Here is a 16,820-nt window from a genome sequence, read left to right on the forward strand (position 1 = left end):
AGTCTTCCCCCCGACCCCTCAGGCGGCCGAGCCCCTCCAGGCCCGCAGCTGCACAGCACAGCACAGCACAGCCCCTCCCGGGGCTCGCAACGGCGGCGGGGAGCGCCCGGGGCGCCCGAGGGGCGGCGGGCCAGGGGCCTCAGGCTGCGCGCCCCGCCCCGCCCTGAGGGGACCAATCGCCGCGCTCCTGCCCCGCCCCCGCCGCGCGCCTGACAGCCGCGCCGCGCGCATGCGCGCCCCCGCCCCACCGCGGCTGCGCGTGGCGGGGCGGGGTAGCCGGAAGCCCGGAGCCGCCGCCGCGCCGAGCGAGGGGGGAGAGCGCCCCGCCGCCCCGCGCCCCTCCGCCGGGCCCAGCGCCGCGGAGCCGCCCGCCGCCATGTCCAACATGGAGAGTATCCTCGGGGCGCGGGTCTCGGCCGTGCGCCCCCGCCGCGAGGGGGGAGTGGGGGGCGGCGCGGGGTCCCCGCGGTGGGCGGTGGCGCGGGTGCGGCCGCTGCCGGTGGGTGCTGGCGGCCCGCCGGGGCTGGGCGGCCCGGGGCTGGGCGCGGGGCGAGGCCGGGGCTCCGGCCGGGCCCAGCCGGGAGCCGGCGATTCGGGGCCGGGCGAGGCCGCCCCGCCCGGGGAGGAGCCCTGAGCCGCCCGGAGGGGAGGGGGCGAGGCCCGGCCCTCGCCGCGGCGGTGGGTGGTTGCTGGGCCGCGGGCCTTGATTGGAAGGGGCTTCTCGGGGACTGGGGGCTGAGGGGTGGGCGTGGAGCAGAGAGGAGCTGTGCTTTCTGAGTCGGGGGTCGCCCGCCCGGCGGGTGGAGGAGGGGGCGGGAGTGCCAGTGCTGCTTTCTAACCTTGTGGGGGGCGAGGGGGGGGAAGGTGGTCTCTCGTCTCTCCCAGAGCTGTGCTGCACGGGGGGCGGCCCAGTGCCCGGGGCAGAACAAGCAATGTACGGTGCAGAGCAGTGCAGGCTGTGCGGCGGGGGTATGCTGCGCACGGCTGGGGTGATGTCGGCAGTGCTAACTCAGCTGTCCCCCCAAACAGTGGCCGCGGCCAGCTGGACAAACCTGGCTGTGTTTCCTGGCGTTGAAAAGAAGCTGCACGTAGGGAAACCCATTCTGGACAAAATTAAACTTTCTTGTTATATAAAACTATCTTAACACACAGGGGCAAAAAAGCCTTAAAGACTGTAGAGGTTTTGGTGGGGTTGAAGCGTGCTGGCAGTGCTCGGTGTAGCTGGTTATGGAAGGGACTGACCAGGGCGCTGGCGCAGCTGACTGTGAGTCACAGTTAATGGTGGAAGGTCGGTTTCACTTGGGTTGTGGCACATTGAGAAAGACACTTCAAGGGAGGAGCGAGTATGTGTTCATCAGGGATGGGTGAGCTATTCTAATTTCAAAGGTAAATGCCCTAAGTGAGTAGCTGAGGAAGTTATTTCAAAATAAGCTGCTTTGAAATGCTGCTTCAGTGCAGTCAGTGTAAACAGGTGATGTCATATTCTACCTGGCGGTTCTGATCTCTGACCTGAAGCATACCTTTAGGTTGTTCATTCAGGTATTTTCCTGTTTGGTAAATTGCCTAATCTGTGGCTCAGTGCAGTACACTTACTGCTGCTGTGAAAGGGATGGTGACCTAGGTTTTAAAGCAAAAAAAATACAAATACAAGCAGCAATCTTTGTGTTACTGGTAGCTACTGTAATAGATACCCCAGATATAGGCACAGCTGTTACCTTTTTGTGGCTTGCTTGTGGTGTTAATAGGGTAACTAATATATCAGCAGACTTCCTAATGTCTTCGGGTTGCTGTCAGAGCTGTAAGATGCATGGCTGGACTTGAAAGGAAGAAGGCAATTCTGGAATAATTTATATGCTTGAAATATTAAAGAAACCTCAAGTACCTCAGAATGTTTAGCTTTATGTGCCTCCACTTAACTGTTAAGCATCTTAGTACTTGCTGCATCTTCCTCTTGAGATATCAAAAGGTGGCATGAAAGAAGCCTATAAAGCTTTGTACTTCCATTTTGTTTGAGAAAGACTGATACTATTTGGAAGCTTTCATCAACAGTATTTTAAGAGTATGGGGTTTTAATTGTTATTTTTACAACATACACTTTATTCTCTGTCAGTAACGCTTCAATGCAGTCATTCTAAGCCACTATGAAGGCTTGTTCTACTGTTGTCTTAGAGTTTTCAGCTTAAGCAGGACCTAGAGCTTTTTAAACAGAAAAGGTTCTCTTGCTGACTTAAGTATTCTTTCCCGAGAAGTCAGATGATAGAGCTGTTGGGGACCCCAGAATCGCTCACATGACCCAGGGCTGGGAGGCTGCTCTGTGAAGGAGCTGCATGAGCAATTTAAGCCTGAGATCGTGCTGTGGCTTGAAAGGGCAGCCTTGCCTCCTGGTTTGTACCTGGGCATGGTCAGCCAAGGCAGTTTGCTGTGACACTGTTAATTTGTCTTGTTCCTCAGTGGCTGGTTTTTTTGGTTTTTTAGATGGAGAGGTTTCAGGTAGGCCAGTAAACTGCATTTCCATTTCACTGAGAGCTGAGGACTCTGGATGTGTGAGTGAAAGTAGCTGGCAGAGTAAGACTTTCAGTTCTTCTTAGAGGATGTTTGGTTTGTTGTATTTATCAGTCTGAAACAGGTTTGATGCTAAGTTCAGCGAGCTTGGGATCTGAACTTATTTTTTATGGCCTTATGTTTTAGAACCCAGATAATAAAGAGCATTGTAATTGTAAAGCAGCTTGGTAGATCTTATTGTGTGACATTCAAGGGCTGACTTAAATAACATTGTGCAAGTTTTAACAGCGCTAACAGAGAAACACAGTATACGCTAGGTCTGATAGCACCTCAAACAGAGGGCAAAATACTGCAATGAAAGGATTGATCGTGTTCCTGAACCCTTAATGCGTGCTGCAGAACACCTCTTTAATTTGAAGTTTGCTGCAAAGGAACTCAACAGAAACTCAAAAAAATGTGACAAAGAAGAAAAAGCTGAGAAAGCGAAAATTAAGAAGGTAAGCAGTGTGTGAAACAAGCTCTTTATATCTGTTGTTTACGTATTGTATCAGGAAAGTATCTGGTGTTTTTACCATTTTCCTAGTACACATGCTAATATTACTGCGATAGATGCCTGTGATTTAAAATATACGACTTATAAATCTTCCCGTACTTATTAATAAATGTGAGGATACATTCTTGTGTATCTTCTTGTACAACTTAAGGCATTTGCTTCGTGAGAAGATTGTCTTGCATGGATTTTGTTGGACTTTTTTCCTTAAAGTTAAAAATATTTAATGTTGATGTTTATCTTCTTGTGTTAAAAGGACTTTGTAGTGGCTTTGCATGGCAGGGTTTTGGTAGTGGGGGGGCTACAGGGGTAGCTTCTGTGAGAAGACGCCAGAAGCATCCCCCATGTCTGATGGAGCCCGTGCCAGCTGGCTCCAAGACGGACCGGCTGCTGGCCAAGGCTGAGCCCATCAGGGATGGTGATAGCACCTCTGTGATAGTGTATTAAGAAATGTGGGACACACACACACACACACGACCGACTGTGCCACTGAGAGGGAGGAGTGAGAGTGTGTGAGAGCAACAGCTCTGCAGGCACCAAGGTCAGTGAGGAAGGATGAGGAGGCGGTGTCCCAGGTACCAGGGCAGAGGTTTCCCTGCCGCCTCTGGAGAAGGCCATGGTGAGGCAGGCTGTCCCCCTCAGCCCGTGGAGGTAACAGGGGACCCCATGCCAGAGCAGGTGGATGCCCAAAGGAGGCTGTGACCTGTGGGAGGCCCATGCTGGAGCAGGTTTCCTGCCAGGCCCTGTGGCCCTGCGAGGGACCCACACTAGAACAGGTCATGAAGAATTGCAGCCTGTGGGAAGGACTCATGTTGGAGAAGCTCATGGAGAACTGTCTCCTGTGAGAGGGGCCCCACGCTGGAGCAGGGCAAGAGTGTGAGGAGGAAGAAGCAGCAGAAACCACATGTGATGTACTGACTGTAACCCCCATTCCCTCCCTGTTCCTCCCCACAGGCAGCACAGGGTGACATAGAGAAATGAGGAATTCAAGTTAAGCCTGTGAAGAAGGGAGGGATGGGGGGGAAGTTGGTTTTTTTCTGATTTCAGTGGTAACAAATTACACTGATTTCCCCAAGTCAGGTCTGTTTTGCATGTGACCGTAATGGCTTAGTGATCTCCCTGTCCTTATCTCAACCCATGAGCCTTTTGTTATATTTTCTCTCCCCTGTCTGATTGAGGAGGGGAGTGACAGAGCAACTTTGGTGGGCACCTGGCATTCAGTCAGGGTCAAACCACCACAGGCTTATGAAGAGGAACTTCAAAATAGTTCTTGAGTCCTTGAAGTAATGAAGAGGGAGACTAAATTTAGTTGACTCTTGTTTTTGTCCCTGAGATACAACCATACTGACGGTATCTGTTTTTGTCTTGATACAGGAAACTTTTAGGAATGAGAAAATTATGTTTCTGTAGCTCTGTAAAACCTGCTACTTGAGGTGTATGTTAGATACCTTCCTTGGAAAGAAGTTAGGGGTTCACATCTTGAAAAAGCTTGAGGACTATTGGGGAGGAGGGAGGGGTTTTGTCTCTCTTTCAGCAGAAAAGATACTGTGATGAATTGATGCTTATTTAAAAAATGAAATAGGCTATTCAGAAATCATGTTTACAAGAGCGGGGAGGGTTAAAATGCTTTCTCTTTTCCTTCTTTTTGTCAACAGGCAATTCAGAAGGGTAACATGGAAGTTGCACGAATACACGCAGAAAATGCAATCCGCCAGAAGAATCAAGCCATCAATTTCTTGCGGATGAGTGCCAGGGTAGATGCTGTAGCAGCAAGAGTTCAGACCGCAGTGACAATGGGCAAGGTAAGCCTGTTTTCACAGATCCGTTGCAAGGATGAGACCTCTGATCTTAGAAGTGACTTAATTGTATCTATAATGAGCTGAAAAGTTTCAGTTTTGGTTCAGATGTAGCTAATAGTACTGGAATCCCCCTGGCAACTGCTGCTAGAAATAGATTGCTGTCCACTATGTTTTGTAGCTAGTAGCTTCTGTTAGCTGTTATTACTGGTGCTCCTTCAGATACAGTGTGTTTTACTGGTTATATGTAAGATTATTTTGCAAAGATGTTGCTCCCTTTCCAAATAAAGTCATGACATAGGACTTGTGATAGCTATGTTAGTGCTGCTGTACAGCTCTTCAGCCAGAGAGTTTGTTCTGCCATGTGATCTGTATACCAAATACATCCCTTAACATTTGACAGGTCTTCAAGACCCAGAAAAGTTAATGCCCCGTACACCTCAGTTTTTAGTGAATTATAGGTCAGAATGCGTATTTGAAGCGTTTGAGTTAATTTATAGAATTTGGAGTGGTAGGAACTACTAAAAAAAGTGGTGTTATGGATGGCAATAGTGTGTGCCCTACTGCTTGATACTGTAGAAACTCTGTGGATAGGAGTAGGAGATCTTGGTAAGAAACTGCTCATTTTTTTTCTAATAATATTTTTACCTCATTTCAGGTAACAAAGTCAATGGCAGGGGTAGTTAAGTCTATGGATGCCACGCTGAAGAGCATGAACTTGGAAAAGGTAAATAGACTTACTTTTTTGGGGGCTGCACATCAAAAGCAGAAAGGGCAATGGGCACAAGTTTTAAAAAAGGGAAATTCCATTTAAGAGAAGAGGTTTTGCAGTGAAGTTGGTAGATCCTGGAACAGGTTGCCCAGTGTAGTTGTGAAGTTCTTATAAATGGAGAAGCTCAGAACTTGACCGGGCAGGGCACTGACCAACCTGCTTGAACTGCAGTGTTGCACCCATTTCAGAGTTGACACTGGGAGAGGAGGGGGATGGGGGCAAGCTTCTGATCTCCAGGAGCTGCTTGCCCTTGTAGTGTGATTCTTTTGCCAGTTGAGATACGTTTCTCTCCTGTTATCTGCAGATCATTGATTTAATTCATATTATTTCATAGATATCTGCACTAATGGATAAATTTGAGCATCAGTTTGAAACGCTAGATGTTCAAACACAGCAGATGGAAGACACAATGAGCAACACTACTACGCTAACAACGCCACAAGTAAGAATAGTAAATTTTTTTAAAAGGTGATTTTAAAGTGTCTAAGCTGTACGGTAATGTCTAATTCTCCTCTTTCTGCCTACTTTGAGACACAGCAGCAACTGGAACCTTTTCACTTTTACTTTGTGCTTCTTTGTGATAAAGAGACTATTTCAAATTATACTCACAAGTACAGAGGATCACATATATGTATTTTAGTTTATTTCACTTTTATAGGAGGCTTTATATTATGTCTTAAAAACTTTAACTCTCCTACTGAATAAGCAACGTTTTGATGAGTTCTTAATGAACTTCTGAACCAGAAGACACTGCAGCATTAATTATCAAGGCAGAATATGCTATGAGAAGATCAATAATTCTAACTCACTGTTATTAACAAAGTTACGTTAGTCACTACGAAATTAGTGGTAGTGTATGCAATGGAAAGGTTATTAATTGCCTACTTTCAATTTATGGACATGTTTACTGAAATAAGTCTTTAAGCAATGCTTGACATAGCTAAGAATTCCCAGCAGCTGTCCCTTTGTACGATCCTGCAAGGAGCTACACGTGCTATTCTAACAGTAGTTTTGTCAAGAGAGAAATTTACTGGGCATAGTACTTTGTAAATAAAATAAACAAACCTAACCCCAAATCCAACAAATCTGTTGGAGATGGTTTTGTTTCCATGTTGTGCAAAGCTAATAATCAACACTTGAAATATTCAAGTATATGTTTGGGGTTTTTTTACAGATAAGTTTGATTCTTTAGAAGCATTATTTCAGAAGCTAGACTTCAATTAATAGGATTTTAACAGGCTGAGCACCTCTACTCATTATTTTTGTGTTGTGGTGGTGAAGCACAAAAATGTTTGTAAAAGGCATTTACCTTTAAATCAGTTTTGTTAAAATCATTTCTCTTAAGATTTAACAGAAGAGGTTGTCATAAACTACAATATGCAACAATTAGTTTTGTTTTTCTTACTCTAGAATCAAGTGGATATGCTTCTACAGGAAATGGCAGATGAAGCGGGGTAGGTAAAATTTGGAGTGACTATTTCTTGAATAAATTTTCATGCCAGCAATCCTTTCTGGTTACCTTGAAGGTTAGATACCCTTGTTTTATACATCTGTTCCTTGGAGGCAGAGAATAATCACCATTTTCCTTTCACTTCTGGACATCGCTTTTTTAATAGTTTAGTTGCCAGTATTTCATTCTGGTTTCACTCAAAAGCACTGTGAATGTTAGGATGCAGGGGTGGTTTTGCAAAAGCCTAAAATCAATGTTACTTGCTGTGTCAGGATAGTGTTTTATTGTTTACTTGGATTGGCTTTAGCGTATAGCAATCCTTGCTACGTTTCTCCACACTTTTCTTCCCTCCTGCCCCTTACCACATTAAAACTTCCTGTAGCTCTGCTCTCACAAGCTAGGCATTGCAAAACAGGTCATCAGGATGTGTTTAAGTGTTGGGGGTATACTGAAATATTTCAGAGAATTTTACTTGCTTTCTTGGTGATGCATAAGTTGGAAGTGTTGCTCTGTTGGCTTGAGGATAAATACCTCAGTAAAACTTTTTTTATGAATGAACTCTATCGTTTATACGTATGCTACGTCCGATACACCTTTGTTAAACGGCAATCTTGCTTAGTTCTGATTAAACAGAATTTATTTAGCTATTGCTAGTTACATGACTTGTCATCTTGGTAAATTTACTGATCAAGTTGTCTAACTAGCTGGAGTACAGTGTTCATGGGATGCTGGTGGCCTCACGCCATCTCAGTATTCCTCTGCTTGTCAATTACTGCGCTGCTTCCTTCAGCCATGTACGCCTGACTCGGTTTTTTTGTTTTGTTTCCTCCTATTAGTCTTGATCTGAACATGGAACTACCTCAAGGACAGACAGGTTCTGTTGGTACAAGCGTTGCCTCAGCAGAACAGGTAAACATTGGATTCAATTGAAACTGATGTTTTCTGGAGAAATGTGGTATGAGAATTAACGCTTTGCTCGGTCAAAACAGGCTTGCTCAATTGTAATTAGATTTTAGCTGTCCAAAAGAAATAGTGTGCAGTTAAGAGTCTTGCAATCAAAATAATTTTAACAATATGTTTGTCTGCTTAGTAAATCCAGAAAGTTTAGATGTTTCAGTTGTTTTTTTTTTTTGCATGGTTATTTTAGAGTTCCAAACAGTTGACTCTCCTACCTACTCCAAATTTAATCCATCTCCCATAGCATACACGAGGCCGTTGGGGTTTTTTTCCCCTTTAGTGTGTGAAAGGTCTTATGGGACTAGTGCAAAGGAATCCACATTTGCTATAGATGGATAGCTTAGCGTTTTTTGTGCATGAACAGACCCTGATGTCAGGGTTGCACAGATGTCTTGGTGAGCTGCTTTCCCCATTCTAGGGGAATATGTTTGAGAGAATGGAAAGAGAACAGGGTTTTTTCTGTCATCCAGTCCTTGTGGAGAAGGCTGTAGGGAGCCCCATCTTAACTGACTAATCTTTGGGAAGCCCTGAGAATTCAACATTCTTTGAAAAGTTCATTTTCACCTTGTGTACCAGACCCCCTAAAAAGTTGGAACTACTGTCTCACTGCTCAGTTGGATGCCAGCCTTGGTCAGTCAAGACTGCATCCAAGTAAGGATGCAGTTCTGTAAGAGCTGATTTGCACTTGCAAAAATGATGCATTAAAGAAAAACCCAAACAGCCCTATCTCTGCTTGCTGCGTTCTGAAACTCCTTCCTAGGTATCCACTGCGGGAGGTAAGATAGCTGTATGGACCTCTGGTCTCGCCTGGTACAGCGTGCAGCCATTTGTAAGGTCTTAAGCCAATCTTGCTAGAATTGTACATGAGAGCGTGTCCTGTCATCTGGACATGAGATTGCTTGACCATTGCAGAACTTGGCAAAAATGAATTTTCATATTACTGATCGCTGGTTTCTTTGTGTTTTACAATCCTGCAGGATGAGCTGTCACAGAGACTGGCCCGCCTACGTGATCAAGTTTAAGTTAAAGAAAGTTGCCGTTCTTTGTAAATGCTTTCAAAATACCCCTTCTGTAACTAACTCCACTACGCTAGAGAGGCGTATACAGTATGGCCTAGGTATCTGAGTATTTGTAATATAGGGTACTCCACTCCTAGCTTGCTACTCTTTCTAAAATACATTAAGTAACCCAAAAATATCAGCTCTCTAATGTCCTTTTCTGTACATTTTGAAGTTGATATATTTTTTGCAGGCTTTTTTCACAAAATCGAGTTGATATTAAGTCAGCTAGTAATGTTGGTACATACTAGCTAATAGACAAGCAGAGTGTCATTGATATATATTTTAAATTATGAAGTGATTTTTTTAAATTATGAGAACTGTTTATGGTTGGAGATCTGAGGTATTCGGTTCAGGTGATTGTTGTGCATAACTTTCGTACGCAGCCAAACTCCTGGAACGCACAAAGGTGGACAGTGTGGACTTCATGGAAAATACGCTTCTTAAAACAAATGAGTGGACTTCAGTCTGAACTTTTTAGTCTTTTAAAGCTAGGGTAATCATGCTGAAATTAGTGGTTTAGATCAAAAATCGGTCACCAAAAGCTGGTTTCATATAATTGGGAACTTGTATGGCATCATCACTTTAATACAGGAAGAATAAAATATATTTTTCAACTCTGTCAATTCTGTTGAGTGTTGCAGCTTGCTCCTTGTTTAATGTCAAGTGCTGTAGCTTCTCCATTTTGCTTTCTTCTGGGTATCCTGGAGTGCAGCCAGTTATGCCACTCACACCTCTATTCTACTGAAGTAACATCTAGTTCCTTGTCAGCAGGGAACTCGTACTATCTGTTTTTATAGATTCAAGCTGAGAAGCCTTATATGAAGTAACTGAAGCCTGCTCTTTGCATTCCTTCTTACTCTGTCTTTGCTTTTAATCTAGTCACTTTTTCCATAAGTAAGGACAAGTCTCGTGATCGTATTCCATGCCTCAGTGTTCTTCCATACATGAAAAAATACAGAAGTGCTCTTCCTCGGGTTCAGATCTTCACAGTCCTTCATGAGTCACTGTCCCGACCCCGTCTTCTCTAACCGGGGCGCTCCCTTAGGTCAGCTTTTCCTCCTCTGCGTCTCATGGCAGGTGAGAAGTGGATGAGTAGTGTCAGCCAGCTCGATCAGAGGGGGTTATGTTGGGTTAAGAACAGCTGCTTTATTTTGTAAGGTATAATGTTGCTCTCTACAGATGAAATAACATTTGTAATATTGCAGTTGTATGGATAAACTAGTTTGTTTTAGTGATCCCTTTATATTTCTGCACAGTAAGAGAATCTATTGGCTGCTCTCAGTAGCTTCAGACTTCTGCTGCAGTTGTGAAGTAAAGAAATGGTTAGCAATTTGTAGCTGAGACTGCTTGTGATGTGTTGTGGTAAACAGTGATGTTAAAATTATCTTGTTGACTTTTGGGGCTCACTTTTTTATGTTTTATCTTTGTAGGGGTGAGGGAAGGTGTAAAGCACTAGACTTGGAATTAGTTCTTGATATGCTGGCGTTCCAGATCACATGCGTTTTCCTAGTGTCAGGGAAATAGGAAAAAAATACTTCCCTTTTTTTAGTCAAGCAGGATTTTTTCAGTGAAAAACGTGCAAAAATGATGAAACATTTTGGAGTGGTTTCAAACTATATTTTGAATGTGTTACTTAAATCACTTTGAAGGTTTAGCAGGATGCTACATACTGAAGTATTCAAGGCTACTGTAAAAATAAGATAAGGAAAATAAGATACACAAAGCAACCTAAAATATTGTGTGATTGTCTCTTATCACACTGGCAGCCTAAACTTACAATTTGTTTCACATGTGGTCTTTTCACTTGTTTACATTTATTTTCAGTGCAGCTTGCTTTTAAACACCTTGAGTGTTCCTCCTGTAAATAGGAGAAATTGGAAGATGTTTAAAAACAATGTACTCACAGCTGTAGTCTTGGTAAAATCCTTTGAAATAATTAACAACACTGCTTAGGATAGGGGTTATGTACTACATTTTATTTCCCCCCTTAGCTCCTTCTGCACAATACAACAAAAACAGAACGGTGTATCTATGCAGCCAGGTTACCCACGACTGTGGTAACTGCTTGTGTGCGTGCCTTTGCCTTGCTGAACTTACTGTGTTTTGTTGGTAGTCAGTTACTTCGTATCATGACAGGACTGGAAACTTACTGTTGTGGAGTAAATCCGCCTCTGAGTTTACTTTATGGTTGCCTGTTGATGGAGCTGTACCATAGAGTGCTAAGGTTTTCAGTGTTTGCTATTAGACAGCTTTAGCTACCTTGTTTGGCTTATTTTAATGTGAAAGATTATGCTGATTTTAGACTGTTCCTGGCCATTTTAGAACTACTTGAGGGGGCAGACAGCAATTCTGATCTTGGGTTTTCTGAGTATGTTGCCTTGCCATGAGCCTTGGGGCTTTGGCAGAATTTAAAAAGACGAGACTGTTTGGTTGCTGCAAGATAAATATTAAACAAGCTTCGTTATCCTACTGGCTATATACAGCCTGTTTCATGGTTCGATCTTACCCCAGGCTTGCAGGCTCCAGTACCAGAACAGATTTCCAGTATCGTTTCTTTAAGGGATTGACAAGTAAACATAATGGCTTGACTGACATAACTAAAGTTACCTGTGCGGGATTATGATGCAAAGGAGGTAGGCAGGTGTAGCTGGCTTGGGGAAGAAATACATGTTTGAAACAATGAATTCTTGCTCCACTGACTTCACTCTGCAAATCGCTGCGTATTTAGAGGGGGCCAGGATTTTGTGCTGGCTGCTTCTGTGTATAGATCTCCTGCCCTCTCCTGGGGAGAATGATTTCTCTTTAGAAGCACTTTGTGAGAGCTGGCATTCATTCAGAAAGTGTTAGCAGTTAACATTTTATATGTATGTATTTTTCTCAAGCCTTTTGGAAATCCTTAAAACTGAAGGTTACTCTTGGAGTAACCTTTGAGGGTCTCCTCTTTTCTCTCATTTGCTCTTTTCTGAACAACTCTGGCTCCTCACTCCTATGTTGCTGTGTTTCTTGTAAGTTGACTGTATGCGTTTATAAAGTTCATTTCATGTTAAATAAATTCTATGCGCTTTTATGTAACCTTATTACCAGATAATATTTCAATATTTATGCTTATGAGCAGGCACATCTAAAGTGAAACATTACTTGAAATGTTGCAAGATGGTTTTGCTCGACTTTTTTTTTTTTTTTTAATTAAACCTTGTTTACTAAAACTGCTAGTGTGTGGTAGCATTAGTCTTCATTTGTTTGAATTCCAAAACAGAAAGCCGTGAAAAGCTTCAGATGAGAGGAGAGGGAAGGGAAAGAAGAACAAGAACTTTAGCTTTCTTGATTGCAATGGGATAAAGTGATCAAGTTGCCTTTGTGGAGATCCTCAGAGCCAAAAAATAGTGAAAATTTGTTAGAATATAATCAGCAGTTGTGTACAGAAATAAATCCTGAAGCTGGTGACATGTATAGAGAAGAGAATAATTTTTGTAGCTCTGGTAGAGTTCATTTTGGAAACTGCTTTACTTGTACGACGATTTGTAAATGTAACTGCAAGTGGTAAATAAAATTGTACAGACAACTTATTTCAGCAGATGTGTTCCTATGTTATATGGCTATTTGGTGGGTCTCAGGACATGGATAAACAGGCAGATGTCATGGTGTCACCGATGTTTTCCTGTGAGAAGATAATCAGGAAATTAAATCTTTATGGAGACAAAAATAAGAAGGTACAGTGGGTACTGTTGAGAAGGATTTCGGATAACAGTTTAGGGAGTGATTAAGTATAGCAACATGAAATATGATTTAAAATCTAATGTTTTGTTGTTTTTTTTTTTTAATTTAGGCTGGCATGGAGTGTATCCCTCATGCTAAAACCTCTTAAGAGGGTCTTCTGTCTTTACTATATATAGCAAGGGGTCATGTGGAAAACTGACAGGAGATGGTGTGGGTTTGAGTTTGTCCTGCCCAGAGCTGAAAACCTTCCGGTTTTACTTTCCCCTTCCATCAGCGCTTGGGAACAGCAGAGGGAGCCTCAAGCTTTGCATTTCCGTAGGTCCTACATAAATCATTATTTTTTTTTTAATTCTTAAAACAAAGAGCACTTTCACAGAGTACTTACTAGCTGGTTTCAGGATCCGTCTCCCCTGTGGAACCTTTTGTTTCTGGGCAGTATCAAATCCGGGTAGGAATGGTGCTTGGGTCCCTGCTGGGAAGCTGCTCTGCTGCACAAAACACGACCTGGCAACATGTTGCACAGGGCCATCAGCTAATTGGGGTTAACACCCAGCCCTCCGCGCTAAGTGCCGGCAGAATGTTTCTTTGCTGTCTTTAGGCTTTATTCTGGGACTCTGAGATCTACTGTTACAAGTGTGGTAGTAATTTTGTGCTTAAAACTTGTTTTAAATTGTCCAGTTTTCAGTTCAGTCCTGGGTTTCTTCAGCTGTTGTCATTCTGGGTTTGTCCTGTGGTAATTCTCCGATTTTCTACAGAAGGATGTACACACTGTGTACTGATGGGAAATGTATTTAATAGTCAATTTAATTTTCTTACTAGAAGCATTGCCCACACTGAGGATTGATTTGATGGAGTATTTGCTTTAGTTTCAGGGTTCTCTCTCTCCGTGTGGTGCATTGCTTTTTCAACATTAGCATTTGCATTTGGCTGTTGCAGAGGCTGGTTTGAACTAAAGGCAGCACCCTGCTCAGTACTTTCTTTTTTGTCAAACAGTACTTTCCCGATGAAATCCTGAGAAGGGTCAGTGGCCTTACTTGTATCGGAAGCAGCTCTCTTCATTACCATTCAAATAAAGGAAAAGACCGATGCGAACAATCTGTAACTAATTTCAAGTGCCAATTGAGCCTTTTTAAGTTGGAAGAAGATGCAGTAAGTGAGTCTTACAGGCTCTTGCTTGACCTTTACTACTCTTTATTAAGAAAGTCATGCTGAATCAGCTGTGATACACAGTACAAGATAGAAAATCAATGGGCCGAGGGATCCCAGCTCTCTCCAGTTCTTAGGAAAGCCTTCCAACGGTGCCGCTTGCCAGAAGGTTGTGAGCAGCAGCCAGAACCAGACCATCTCGCAGCAGACAGGCACTTCCAAGCTCTTCCTTCTCTAGGTAAGGGTGATTTGGGAGCATAAAAGAACCAAAGTATCACACATTTCTAATCTAAAAGGTGGTTTACTGTTGCAACAATGTATGCATATTGCTCAAGCTATTCTAAACATCTTAATTCCGAGTGAAAGAATCTTTTTGCGAAAGTCTAAAGCAATAAATGTTACATACTAACCAATACGTGTATCTGACAAGGTAATAACTTAATATCCCTACTATCTGGTTCATAATTCTTTATTGCAAGCAATTTCTGTCAAACTGTCGGGATAGTAAAACTTTTTAAAACTTCCTTAAAAAAAACACAATTTTTTAAAATTGTATTTTTTACAGTTTTTTTTCTTTTTGTGAAGATTAGTTTAACATAATTCTGGACAAGAATTCTCACAGTCAGGACTTTGCTTCTTTTGCTGCAAAAAGGGTTGGTATTAGAACCCTTAAGCTCTGGTTCTGTTGCTGGTGATTTTTCAGTTCCAGGTACCGGTATGAAGCCCCAACATTTGACTTGAAATTCATAGGAAAAGCAGGCAGTCCCATTCAGAGTGTTGTAAATTAGTTCCAGTCTCCAAGAGACTGCTGTAACTAATTGATATGACCTGGAAGTGGATAAAGTCCCTAACAGTAAGATCAACTTTTCCTCTAGTAATTTGACAAATAGAACTTTTTTTTTTTTTTAAAGTCCCTTGTAGGCTACATACCCCATTTGTTCTTCCCTGATGGGCATCGTTTCTGCACTGAAGTGATAATGATTTTCCAGATTTCTGCTGATTTGTATAGCAGGTGCCTTTATTAATGCCGGAAGAAGGGAGAGATTGAACAGCAACAACAGCAACAACAAAAAAAGATTCCAGGCAGCAACTGTATATTGAAGTAATTCCTTATCTGGTTACGTTGCTGTAAGTATTTGACCACCGCTTAAAAACTCGGTATTTCTATACAAAATGTATACTTCTAGCAACCCCTTCTGCAGAGACAATTCTATTTGCAAGGATAGCAGCAGTTTCAATGTGTATTAATGGTAATTATTACATTTAACAATGACACTGCTTTTTCATCCAATACTTTAAAAATGCACTGTAGAGCAAGGGTTAATACTTACCAAACCCTGGGTTGTCTTGTGTATAGCGTGTTTAAAGCAGCAAATATAGAACATCCTGGGTTCTCTTTCAAAAGTAATGCTTTTGTTCAAGTTTTACAGTTTCAATTAGCCTCTGGTTAGAGTATTAAACAGACCAAGTATTCCCAAGCTCTTTGTAAAGGTCTACAGTGATGTCTGGGAAATCTGGATGTTTTCTCAGGATACTATTTACTGAACCGTACAAGCATTCCTCCTCCTGCTCTATAAAAGATGTGCAGGAAGACCAGTGGTTTGCAGAGTCGCTGGATCTCATTTATTTTCTACAACCACATGGAAATCAGGAACTCCCAGTGTTTGTGTGGGGTTTGGCTCTCGCAGAGTAGGTTCATGAAATGGGACCTGTGCAATGAAAGCTATTAGAAACTCTGCATCAGTGCCTAATGAATTTTATAAGGATAATCTTAGGCAGTCACTGTAAGTGCATGCTGCTTTCTGTATGGACAGTGGTCCGAGGAGTTTCTTTGTGCATCTCTGCTCCCAGCCCCTTCAAAGCCCGTATCCCACCCATTTCCCTCCCATCCCTGCGACCGACAAGTCTGTTGGGCTCCAAAATAGTCTCACTGTGAGTATAAACCCACCAGCAGTGACTCGAGGGAATCCAGTCTCCTATTTATTTGCGCTTTAGTGGGATGTGATCCGTGGTCTTCAAGGGTGAAAGGTTGAGGGATGTGTGTCTTGTTTACCTGTGCTTTTCAGATGACGTTTTCCTTTAATCTATTAAGCAGACACAGCATTTTGTCCCACAGCGTGCAATGGCATCACTAATGATGCGCTTAATTACTACCAAGCCACATATGAGTGACCGATGCCAGCAGACAAGAAGAGTCAAAGCCTGGTCTGTCAGCCAGGAGGAATGCAGCAAGGCTTCCCACTTCCAGTGGTTAATAGAAACATCTTTCCGCGAGAGCACTGCAACGTCTCTCTGATTTATACATAGTTTCAGTGATGGGATAAAGTCATATCAGATGGTATGAACACTGACTGATGGCGAAGGGCAAACTAGGTGTTCACAAGTAAGGGTGAGGTGATCCCAAACTATCAATGAGTTTGAAAATCCAAATCTGATTTTTTTGAAAGTTATTTAAAACAAACCCCAAACCCTATAGATGCACGGAGTTAGTTCAACCATTGTAGCCCCTGCTGCCTTTCAACGCTTTTGAGGTTTTTCTTTTTTGCTGAAGCTATTACATTTAGACATTTGCATGTCATTGCATACTGAAGAAGGCATTTGGACTGAATTTTTTGGCACTGCTGCAAAACTGTTGCATACATTGATCAGCTGAGGTATATGGCTCGGTCACATGCTACGCTGGGGCTGGTTCACAGACACAACAGGATGGAGAAGATACAGCAACACAGCTGCTAAACATATTTACCATTGAATAGTTAGTCACACTTCTGGAGTTTTAATTGAATTACCTTTGACAGTGAACAGCAAACCTGGTGGGTGATCTACTAAATTTAACTGATGAATGGGCTCCCTAAAATCAATTAGCATC

The 16,820-nt window shown here is 42.9% G+C and overlaps 1 protein-coding gene across 1 annotated transcript; it reads left to right on the forward strand.

The window, feature by feature from the left end:
- Positions 1 to 258: 258 nt before the first annotated feature.
- On the forward strand, positions 259 to 12,654 carry CHMP1B (charged multivesicular body protein 1B). Its single transcript, XM_040614356.1, has 8 exons — positions 259 to 392; positions 2,902 to 2,999; positions 4,708 to 4,854; positions 5,507 to 5,575; positions 5,955 to 6,062; positions 7,031 to 7,074; positions 7,907 to 7,979; positions 9,005 to 12,654. The coding sequence occupies exons 1-8, from the start codon at positions 377 to 379 to the stop codon at positions 9,047 to 9,049; spliced, it is 600 nt and encodes a 199-aa protein (XP_040470290.1). The 5' UTR covers positions 259 to 376; the 3' UTR covers positions 9,050 to 12,654.
- The last annotated feature ends 4,166 nt before the right edge of the window (positions 12,655 to 16,820 follow it).

Source organism: Falco naumanni, chromosome 14 (genome assembly GCF_017639655.2).
Source record: "Falco naumanni isolate bFalNau1 chromosome 14, bFalNau1.pat, whole genome shotgun sequence".
Lineage (NCBI taxonomy): Eukaryota > Metazoa > Chordata > Aves > Falconiformes > Falconidae > Falco > Falco naumanni.

Excerpts from the sequence above, each read along its gene's own strand:
- CHMP1B (XM_040614356.1), top strand. Across the intron at positions 6,063-7,030 it reads CTACGCTAACAACGCCACAA|AATCAAGTGGATATGCTTCT; the intron begins GTAAGAATAGTA and ends TTCTTACTCTAG. Across the intron at positions 7,075-7,906 it reads GAAATGGCAGATGAAGCGGG|TCTTGATCTGAACATGGAAC; the intron begins GTAGGTAAAATT and ends TCCTCCTATTAG.